General features: G+C 40.3%; 1 protein-coding gene across 3 annotated transcripts in view; it reads right to left on the bottom strand.

Moving 5' to 3' along the window:
* Window positions 1-3,349: 3,349 nt before the first annotated feature.
* LOC145940361 (uncharacterized) overlaps window positions 3,350-12,017 on the bottom strand; it is a 58,772-nt gene continuing 50,104 nt past the window's right edge. For all 3 annotated transcript variants that reach the window (XM_083045422.1, XM_083045423.1, XM_083045425.1), the window contains exons 3-6: window positions 9,671-9,814; window positions 7,153-7,475; window positions 6,499-6,773; window positions 3,350-6,064 (exon numbers count right to left, since the gene is read on the bottom strand). In XM_083045422.1, the coding sequence (XP_082901548.1) occupies window positions 5,335-6,064; window positions 6,499-6,773; window positions 7,153-7,475; window positions 9,671-9,814 (1,472 nt within the window). In that variant the 3' untranslated portion in view covers window positions 3,350-5,334. The remainder of the gene's footprint in view (window positions 6,065-6,498; window positions 6,774-7,152; window positions 7,476-9,670; window positions 9,815-12,017) is intronic.

Raw genomic sequence — 12,017 nt, 5'->3', positions numbered from 1 at the left:
TTGCTCTCGTTGCTACGTCTGTCGGCTGACCATAGCCAATTTGTTTCTCCTGCAACCTGATTATGTCACGCGTAACACTTAGCGACACGTACGCATGTCACGATATCGCTTGATTAGTAGATCACTTGTAATCGCTTTAATTGTACTTGAATGCACATATTATGTCGGAGATACTAAAATTCAAAATGATACTTTACGACGCAATGATAAGTCAAGATATAAGAGAAATAAGCACACGTACTTGACGATTGTAAAAATACAAATTTTTACCTCGTTTCAACAAATTATTATGTACAAGGTAGAAGAGATAATATTTTTAATTGAAAAAGATTATTAGAGAGATAATTAAGATTCAAGATAATCCATCTGTTGATCAATTTTAATCACATGTTTTCGATGCGCATCGATTTTACATGACAGATACATACTACCATCTCCTGATGACCATCGCCGGCAACTTATATGGATGCGCAATGCACTTATTACGCAAAACTTAACTACTGAAATAATCAGCGAGTTTTGCATCGGCCGACCGAGAGACATTCATAAATAATTGCAGCGCTTAATTTTTGTCGATGTCGAGGTGCGATAACATTGTATACGATATACGATACATTCAGCGACATGCTATTTATTAATCGTGCCCGTAAAACATGGCTAGAATTCACAGATATCTCGCTCGCAGCACATGATCTGGAATAAAGAGAATGGAGAATGAGAGGTGAAGAAAAGAAGAAAAAAGAAAGAGATAGAGAAAAACGGAGTTTTGTATATTATGACAGATTGGACAGGTAGAGTGCGATTAATTGACTCGTTCCGATTTTTCCTGGAATATATACACGCAGAGCGTTTAATGCGACCGGCCTATTGATGACTCTTCGTTTAATCTCGTTCCGTTCTACGTCTCCGCATAAAGGACGCTCGTTCATCACCGAGAGATTATGATAGGAGTCGGGCTGAATGAAGACATTACGCATACGATAGCTCAAGGATCCGTCCTGTTCACATCCGGTTTATATAATCCTTTATATCGTTATTCAGGGAAGATGTGCACACATAGCGTTACAGATTTAACCGTGAGTGATAATTTTAAATTTGCGTTAAAAACAATACGTACAGCAACAAGTGATTCTTGCGATATCAAAGCGATATTCTGTTACACATGCGCGTGAATAATATCAAATAATATTTTCTTCAAGTAAAAATAATTAAATTATGCAATAAAATTTCTTAATTAAAACTTTTTTTAGATATACTTAAATCATTATCTAATTTTAGCCTAATCGTTATAGAAAGATTTCGTTGAATGTATTATATACCTATATATAGATTCGAAACTTGATCTCTGTGTCCTAGACGGGCAACTGAATACCGGATAAACAAGGAACGAAATAATAAAACAAAAAAAGAACAGAAAAGTAGGATAAAATCTTGCGCAGCGAAAAAAAAGTACATGTCCTTGTCCTGAGGCTACAGGATGAGGGATGACGATCGTGCGAGATGCGCCTAGAGAGAGGAATGGTAGACTATACGGATGCGAGTAAAAGACGAGGAGGGAGTGCATTATTTGCATTTTAATTTGCATATTAAAACATGCTTCCACGATCGGTCGACCCGGGTTCGCGAAATACGATACCTAGCGCTCCGTGTCCGTCGCATTAGCTGCAGTAAAGCCGAGTTATACACAACCGCAAAAGCAACCCGACGGCCCTGAGACCGTTCACGCATGCCGATCTTGAAATATGCACCCGTGGACCAGAGATCGCCGGATCTCGATAGCGCCCTATGCGTTGTCCCGATCGATCTACGCCGCGTCCGGCACGGTATTTGTTCAGAATACGATAACGATAGTAATAATTATGATAATAATAGCGTCTTTGAGACGTGAAACAGCAGCTCTCGCTATCGCGCTTCTTAATCCGCTCTGTATCACGCTAACCCACATTGTTAGTCTTGCACATTGTGTGATCGCGTTATGTTTTTCACGGTACCAATTTTCTACCATAATCAGTAATGGAGTATTACTCATTTTTTAACCTTCTCTTACGTAATTACTTTAATGAGAAAATTCACAGGTCATTATATATTTAGTACAATTATAATCCTGATATTTTTTAATTCTTATATTTTTAATTGATATAAAATGTTACATGTAAATCGTGTTATATGTAAAATGTTTTAGCAAGAATAGAAATATTTTTTGAAACAAATGCTTTCGGTTCTCATAATGTTCCTGGTCGTAACAGCATAATCTCTTTAGACAGCCTCAGAACCGTGAACTTACCTGACAAGAAAAAATCGTCGTCGCATTTTCCTGGCATTGTCGATCTCGGCGGTGAGAATGATGCATGCAACGGTCACGTGAGCTATGCGAAAGGGCCGACGTGTTGCACGACGTGACCGTCGAAGAGAACACCTCTCCGCTTCCCCATAGCTCCCCGTTATTATCGTTGTTTCGAGCCGTTAATATTAATGGACGTAAATGCGTGTTGCCGTGCTAGAAAGAGAAATAAAGAGAGACGAGAAGACGGCGGAGAGATGGACGCGGGGGATGAGCCGAGGCAAAGACGAGAGAGGTATGCCAGGGGGGCCGCTGGACCTGTGTGTCTGGACCCCTCTCTTCGCTATAATTGAATAGACGCAGCTGTGCGTACTGCATGCTCGTAAAAACATTAATGACCAATAGCCGGCGCGAGAGTCGACGATCGTTTTGCGTTATTATTCCTTAAAGTGCGCCGATGTATTTAGCTGCGAATTTGCTGCGTTCGCGATCGTGGGTGAGCCAGCGGACGAAGTGAATAATGGCGAACACATGCGCCGGCCAGCGAGAAAATGAATATCTCCATATATATCACTCGTTAAATGGATTATTTAATGATAATGAGACAGGCAGAATTTACACAGAGAACATCAGAGAAATAATATTATAATACATAAAATACATAGAGTTACAGTTTACATTGCATATTTTCATTTCTTTTTATTTCTCTCAAAATATGAATATGAAATAATTTATAGTTTTATGATCAATGAATACTATTGTATATTGCAATGTATTGATAAATATTTTTCTATATTGGATATTTTGTATTAATAGTTTTATAAAATATTAATTTATATAATATCTTTAATATAATAGAGCTTTTATATGTAGGTATAATATTAGAGTTAAAAATTGATATTAACAGTTTTATTAAGTATTATAAAGTAGATATTATAAAAAATGTTATTATATTTATTTTATTATATTATTTTAAAAAATCACTTACCTGCATATTTCTGCGACAAGCTCAAGATGATTTTACTCTAACATTAACAAGGGAGCTGACAAGGAATACATTTTACGATGCTGTATTTCGTTGTAGAAACGCTCTGTCTTTATTTCCACTAACGACTTCATTTGAATATACACAAAACCTGCAAATATTACATCATTATCACGCGCACGCGATTTGAAGGGAGAGAAGGGACGCCGAAGACGTCGAATTAGACAAGATTACACCCGTTAAGATCCTCTGAGAATCTTCAGCAAGAGAGTCCTGGTTTCCTCGCGTTCTCCCGCGGGTATTTCCCATTAGGCGCCCATCATTCCCTCGATTTTTACGCCCTTTCTTCATCATCCTCGCTCGTACGATGCAGCGACCGACTAGCAGCTCCAAGCGCTTCGTCATGCGAGAGAAAGAGAAAGAGTGAAAAAAATAGACGAGGGAGCAAAAGAGAAAGGTACAGGAGTATCTGCCGGTTTCCTCGAAGCGTTTCGAACGCAATATCTGCTATGTACTGGCGAGGTTTGTAATCACGCGTTTAACAGCCAATCGCGCAACGTCACGCAATCGGGCGTAAGAGTGCGCAAAACTTCGGGGTCATCGTACATCGAAAAGGAAACCAAATGCCGTGAAGCGTGACGAGCTAATGAATTAATCGTCACAAAATATCGCCCCAGTCAAGGCTCGGCTCGACGACCACAGGCCATTATCGTCACCTATCTCGTTCCGAGCCGCAACGATGCCGATGATGACCTAGACCTTCGAAGGACGTCGGTAATTTCCTCTTCCTAAAAGCCGCCGACCTGCTCGTTTACATTCTACGTCGACTTCTTCGTGCCGCATGTTCGGTTGCATGTTCCGCGATACACACTTGGCTTCGAACGTGTTCCGGAAGTTTAGATCAACGTTCAACGATCCGCTTCACGTTCCCCTCGTACGTGATCACATATAAACATAAAGCGTCATCACTCCCTCTAAAAAATTCCACTCCTCGCGTCGTGTTCTTACGTTGTCTTACAAAACACCGAACTCGGGATCATATAAGATAACCACAAGAAGTCACTGTCAATGACAAATTAAATTCGTGACGTAAACTGTGGTTTTGAGGTCTCTAAATGTTAATAGAAATTTTTTATAGAAGAGAAAGAAGCTTTTTTTTCCGTATAGAATTTTTAATAATGACGAATTTGAATTTGATCTGAAAGTTCTATTAGTTTGATTTATTATTGCCGAAATAAGTACACATTTATTATTAGAATCAATTCATCAATAACAATTTTCAATGATAAACAGATTTTTTTTTTTTTGAGTGCGTTTTTCCGATATCAATGTCACCCAGCGGCCGTGGCCGAGGTAATCGCAGAACCCGCTACTATTAACATGCCTCTTGCGACAGATTCTTTAATGACGGAACCCACGAAGAAGCGTTGCTGCGTGTAGGTCCGGCTGGCGTGCCCCACTACATCCGCTGCAGCAGCGTGTACTGGGGCCCGTAATTACGGGATCATTTTCCTCGGTCAACAGCCTTGTAAATCATTCCACGCGGTATCCCATGACGCTCACGTTCGTATCGGCGACTCCTCGACACTCGAATCCTCCCGCGACGAAAGAAACTGCTAGCGAAGTAATTTCCTTGGCGACGAGCCGAGCCGTTAATCTCAATCCTCATCTTTCGCGGACGCGATCGATATATATCGCTTCCGTCTCCCGGTGTTTTCTCTCCAACCCGGAAAACGCGCCGTATCTTTCCGTTTTGCCTCCTCCTTTAATAGTAGAAGATCCCACTTGGTTTTTATATTCTTCGTCGCTAAAAAAACATTTGTGAAAATTTACTGGCTCGACCATTCTAACATTAGAAATTCTCCCAAACGATCTTTACAAGACAAACGTTCGCCAATATCATTCGCGGTTACAGATGTTCGTCGATATTCACAGCTGTGTCCAAGAATTTCCGTAACCTATCTACTCTTTACACGTCACGTCATTTGTTCCGGTTAACCATGAAGTGAATTACCGCGAGTCGTAAACGGATGTTGATTCTATCCCCGACAGAAGAAGACGCGCACTCTCAACACACAGTATTGTAAATGCTCTCTTCATCGTCACCGGTGCTCGCCGACACGTCGGACACCTCGGAATGAGACAGCGACAGCTTCACGTAACCCCCCCGATCTCGTTCCCTGGTGCCGTTTTTTCCTGTGGGGGGCAGTTTATCCTCCTCCTGTGACGAATCTCGCAACGGACTGCTGCCCGGCTCGCAGATTTCGGCGTAGATCTCTTCCGGTCTTGGCGGCGGCGTGGGAGGCAGCGGTGTCAGGCTATCTCTAACTTTGGAATACGGCGGATCCATGTCCGTGCTGCTGGTCAGTACCTCGAGAACGCTGGTCGAGATCGAACGTTGCACCTGTTGCCTGGACGACGCCTGCGCTGCCTGCATCAGATTCGTTTCCGACTCGAGACTGGCGTACCTCTCGGGCGATCGCATACTGATCTCCGGTCGTACGGCGAATGTGAAGGACGCCGACTTCTTGGCCGGGTTCCTGCTTTTGCCACCCTGTGCTATCCTCGAGATCTTGTCGAGGAAGCTATTGTTGTTGCCGACATTGCGGCTGTTGCTCCGATCGCGGATCGTCGTCTTCTTGATGTGCTCCAGACTTTCCTTCAGGCTTTGCAGTATTGGCTTCGCCTCGGGCTTCGCTTTAATCTCCTTCAAGTGCAGCTCTTTCAGCTGACTGTTGTTGGACGCCTGTTTCGGCGGAGCGACTCGTGGCTCGGTCGCCCGCTGGTCTAAGGCTCTTCTATAAAGCGGTATCAAAGTAGCCTCATCTAGTGTGTCATCTTATCTCTTATACATGTATAATATATATAAGCTACTTGTATGTGGCAGTACGACTAACAAAATAATTTCTTGATCGTATATATATTAAGAATCGAATGAACAAAATTCTTGTTACGTTGAAATTAACAATGAGCTAAAAATTGAACTAAATTAATTGAATTAATTCTACAATCTTCCTCAAACATGTAAACTTTAACAAATATTTAAAAAAGAATCTCTTCTCTGCACTATTAATATCTCGGGCTAATTAATTTTGAATTAATTATATTTTATATAATATTGATTTTATTAATTCTAACTTTTAGACATTTTCTGGGTTAATACTGCGTATCTTAAATAATTAATATATCACGCAATGCAAATAATATTTCTCCATATAATTGCGACTCTTACCTGCAAGCCGAGAGTAATCGCTGCATTTTCGGCGATGCAAGCAGTCTCGCCTCGGAAGGGCATCCCAATCGTGCCCTTTTCACCCGCGGCGCGGTTGGGCCGGTAGCGACGAGTTCCAAAAGCTCCGGCACCGTGGAATTAGGTAAAGGTCTTTCGGGCATCAACGGCACCGCGCAGCCGAGAACTATAGGTCCTCTGTTTGCATTCTCCAATTGCATCAGACCACTGTAATCTCGGGGCAGCGGTATGGGCAGAGGTCCAGCAACTAGACGTACCTGAAGATCATACACACGAGCTCTTGGTCAAAAGAAATTTACAGTTATCCTTAATAAAACTTGAATACGACAGTAGTCGATAAAAATATAATTTTAAAAAAGGAGACACGCAGAGGAAGAAAAATAAAGTGTGCGTATATATAAAAAAATATTATACTTATGTTTCATCATGCATTCATTCATATTAATCACTGATCTCTATAATACAGAGATAAAAAAAAATTAATTCATGCACTGCGAGGTTTTTTATTTTCGCATTATTATTATACTAAAATGGTAACAACTTCCTGTCAGTGTTATGAGAAAGAAACGGACGACGAGAAGTAGATAAGAATGATTGCGTTATACGACATTAATTTTAAGACGCGATAAAGTTTACCCTCAAGGGAAGATCCCTCCTGGCGAGTTGGTGAACTCTGTAGAGTACCGCGTCACTGCCGGTGTCGAGGCTGCCGCTTTGACAGATCGCGTAGAACTCGCCTCTGGCCGAGAGCGGTGCGAACAGCTCGTGCCCATGAGAGTCCAAGCACTGAGCGTACTGATCCCTTTCAGAGGATCTCGAGGATTTGCCTTCCGGGACTATTCCAGACACGCCACTGGCGACCGGAGCTCGACGTGTATCCTGAAAGACGGCGGTCAGCCGCAGGACCTCGCCAGGGCGCACCGTCGTCTTCGTGTAATGGGCTTGCAAGTTTCCATTCTCTGCGCGATAGAAATTAATCGAAAATTAACGTAAACGTATTTCCGCAAGCATTAGTGAAATTCAATTGAGATTTATTATTGAATGGAGGACTATTTTATTAATATTTTTTTATATTTTTAAACACGCTCTTTAATTTTTCAAAGTGTTTTAATCATTAGCAGCAAAAATTAATTTCTTCACAATTTTAGGCTCGAGTACCTATATCGTTATGTTATTTTACGTGTTTTTTCAATATTTTTTTAGTATCGATCGGAGGACTATTTTATTAATATTGAGATTTAATTGATTCTTCTGTCTCTTTAGAGAACTGTGGAAAGAGACGGAGAATAAAGTTTAAGCTAACTTTAATGATATTTATGTGCATATTTATGTTATAGAAATAATTTATAGAGATATTTAATCGGAGTATGTCTAATACATCATCAAGTTAAATACAAAGAAAATTATGTCGTTATCTCATATTTAATTAATGCTGACAAAAAGTATTTTACCATTGTGAAAGGCGATGCACGCGAGTTAATAACGCGGGTATAACTGTTAATTTAGCTTATTAGCGTTATTTCACCCATGCATTCGCATAGGCAATACTGGTACATAATGTCATGCAACGCGCTAGATCAGCTGTTGTGAGAATGCTGAGAACTAGCTCGTATATAGAATATGTCTCAATTATATGCTAATATGTCAAAATCAACTGAGAAAAATAGATAGAAGTTTATCTGATAATGAGAAGATAAAGTACCACAGTTGAACTGTTAATATAGTAAACTATCTAACATGATTTTTTTCGTAGTATTTTCGTAGATTTCGAAACTTTGATCCAAGATGTCTGTGTATGTAGGCAGAAATATTTCTTTACATAGCATTACTCAACATATCTTGTCAAAAAAAAATTTTCACGCGTTTCTGATATAATTATATATAGTTTAATCGACCGTTTGATATGTTATTTATACCAACGGTTTTCTATATCAAATCAATGACGCATGCCTTGATCATGTACCGTTGCTATGTCCTAAGCTAGCGAAAGGCGGAGTAGCGAGCAATTAACGTCAAGAAACGTGTTGGATAACGGATACTGACGTGACATGTCCAGGGAGGTACATGTCATGAAAGGGACCAGGAAAAGGAGCCGAGAGGGATGAAGGAATCCCCCGTTTTCCACCGTAAATCATAATCGTTACGGCGGTGCATATAACGATATAATACTCGCGCCGCAAGCTGTGCGTATACGCATTTACAGGGTTTATGCACGCGCGTCGCAAACGGCTTTCACTGAGCCGCATACCTATTACGTTACGTGCCTGTCGCGTTTAAAGCTCGCCTTACGTTTAAATGCACGAATATGGAGACCGACAGTGCGAACATACGCCACGAGAACCGCACATTACGGACACATTGACATTCGTGTCACGGCCAGTCGCTGCACTCTGAAGAAAATATGTAAGCACCTATGCATAGAATTATATAGGGCGTTAAACCCCTACATGTAAACTATTCTGCTCGTAAAAAGAAAATTAAAATTAAATACATAATCATAAAAATTTCATAATTACTAAAAATCACCTTTATGCTAAATACGAGCTAGATCTTTCAGTATTCATTTGTTTGTATATATACAATCGTCATTTTTTGCATTTCTCCACGTATCACTTTCCCAAGGAATCTGGGCAGATCTTCTCATTTTGAAAAATAATCTAGATTATTAACATAAGCACATACTAGTAAGCGAATCGCGGTTTGTAGCTCGTAACGAGCCATATTTTCACAAGCAGATCGCAGCGGGTGATAGTCACAATCGTGACAGTTGGTCCATGGAAAATGCGGACTTGGGTTGGCCGGAATAATAAACTCGACGGGTGGCAGATGTGACGCGAGATATATGTAAATAATCTCCGATTAACACACTCGTCAGAAAGAGAATGCGCGCGCGAAAAAAGAATTATTAATATTGCCTAAGTAGTTTTAAATCGTGAAATGAAAGAAATAGTTCTTGAGATTTGATTAACGCTTTATCAGTATATCATCAATAAATATTATAATTAAATATATAAACTACAATAGTATTCATAGCATTCAATAGCTTCATAGTATATAAAGAGTTGTAAAATTATATATAAATTAGTTTAATTAAAAGATGCAGTTTATATAGATGTATATGAGATATTTTTACTTTATAATTAAAATAATTTACCCATTTTAGAGTGCGTCAACGTGTAAGCCCGCAATGGTTTCGCGAGTAAGAACGCCGGCACTCCAGCGCGCACCAACGCACCGACTCTTCTGTACACTCTGGCATTTCCGGTACCGCTATTATTGGAGACCACTGAGAACCAGCCTGCAACATAAGTAAAATTACACGTGAAATATAATAAGACAGTTATATAATTAAAAACAGATTTGCAAAAATAATAAAAATAGATATAAATATAATAATAATAATAAAATTACATAAATATTAATAAGATATTTATAAGTTGATATCTTATATCTTTTCATACGTTACTTCTATCAATAGCATTCTTTTCATTTACAAAAGATTCAGAATTTCTCTGTATAGAAAAGAAACGCGCTATTGTGAAACACGCGACATTTCATTGACAAGGGATTTACGGGATTTCGCTTTCTCGTGACAAGAAGACACGAGGCGAACGACCACGTGCGCAACGTCATTCCGTGCCTAGTTTCGTCTAGCCCGTTCGTTAGCGCTCCATGGCTTCATTCTCCACGCGGAACGTGACAAACGTTACCGTTGTTGCACACGCGCTACGCCGTGGAAAACTCGTTCCACTTTGAGGCGCGCGCTTTCGTATAACGGGTAGAAAAACCGGCCGCTGTTTCGCGACGACTGGTTTCATAAACCTACCTACGTTCGAGCACACACCATTAAAATCACCGTGGCCAACAACTAATAATCCTTTGCGAAATCACAATGTCAATTTGACCCACTTTGTTAATACGGCTCGCTCCGCGTCTCGAAACGAACATCGACATTTATAGCCCGGCCTAACGAGATCCTAAGATCCAGTTTCATAAATGCAATTTAAATTGCCGTACAACGCGTAGATAAATAACTGATCAAGTTATGCCTCTACATCGCGCCTAACTATAATTTTCATTAAATCAGCAACCGTTACGTGAGGCTAAGGCTATCATCGCGATTCCTTCTTACCTTAATCCTCGATAGCGCGCGATTTAGATCTTGTTAAACACATTTATTCGATTTAATACACGGTCTCTTGCATAAGTCGAGAAATTTAATATGCTTTTCTAAACATTTTTCCGGCGAGAAACTTTTATCATTTACAGTTCACCGATCAATTTAATGTATTAAAAAGTAATTTTATGTAATCGTAATCGTTATTTAATCATCCATACGAGATCAATCGGGAGAATCAATCGAGGATCGAATTTGCGGGGATCTTCGACGACGATCCGAGGATCGGCGGTGTCACGCGAGCTTTGATTACATCGGTAATCCATCGATTTGCAGCGCGACGCAGGAGCAATCGCGCGGAAATTTATAGCCAAATATAAACGTACGTTCGCTCTCTCGTGTGCCGCACGGTATTTACAATACGAGCATATAAATCTTCGTATCGTTTCGCAAGCGATTTATATACACATCGCATTTTCGCCATTTTGAATTGATTTACAATGAACCTGTTGTGTTGCGCGAATCCCCGCAATCGTTACGTTCTTTCCGCGAATGGATATCACGAATGTTTTATTGGCGCCTCCGAACGTTTACAGCCAATTTCGAATTTATCCTTAATCGGCTTTCACGGTGCGCGATATAGTTGGATTAAATTGTAATGTCCCTTCGCGAAGGACAGAGATAAACGCGCGACGCGAGTTAACGGTGGGCAATAAATTCACTCGGGATATACCTAATTAGGTTCTTCTCTCATTTTTATTCCGCATCTTCTGCACGCCACCAGGACAAATTTGGCATTAGGGGGCATTAAGAGCGATTATAATCGCGCATATGTAAAACCTTTATGCATTCTACTTAGCGCCGTCAAAATATGGGATGAGCAAATAGATCTGTCACGTATTTTCTATTTATAATAATTATTTTCAAGTGAAAACAAAATAGGATACACATAAGGATATGAAATATTATAAATGAAAGTACGCAACAGACAAGTTGCAATTAATTGAGCGTAACCAGTTCTGAATGAAGGGAAAGTATCTCAAGCTATAACGAGTCCAATAGCTTGTTAGTGCAGAGATATTTCTATTACGAGCCTATTATGGTGTGAATTATTATAAAATTATTTTCCCGACTGAGTGTAGCTATCGCTGTCAAACACTTTACGTAACCATCACGATGCGTGCACTTGTCATTAACCGCGATTTATGCGCGCCTATGCGTTTTCGCGTTTTTTGTTGCGCGCGAGGCTGCGTAATAAAGATTAAGAAAACGCATGCAAAGGAACGCGGGGTTTTTCATCGACTTCCGTAAGGCTTGCGAGATATAAATTAATCGAAGAACTTTCTCGCGGCACGTATCGCCTACGCCAACGAGGAAATCGATT

Source organism: Prenolepis imparis, unplaced genomic scaffold (assembly GCF_030444845.1).
Source record: "Prenolepis imparis isolate NDT839.2.m4 unplaced genomic scaffold, iyPreImpa1.0 SCAF_9, whole genome shotgun sequence".
Taxonomy (NCBI): domain Eukaryota; kingdom Metazoa; phylum Arthropoda; class Insecta; order Hymenoptera; family Formicidae; genus Prenolepis; species Prenolepis imparis.
Note: the sequence above shows the minus strand (reverse complement) of the source record. Positions and strands in the feature narration are given on the sequence as shown.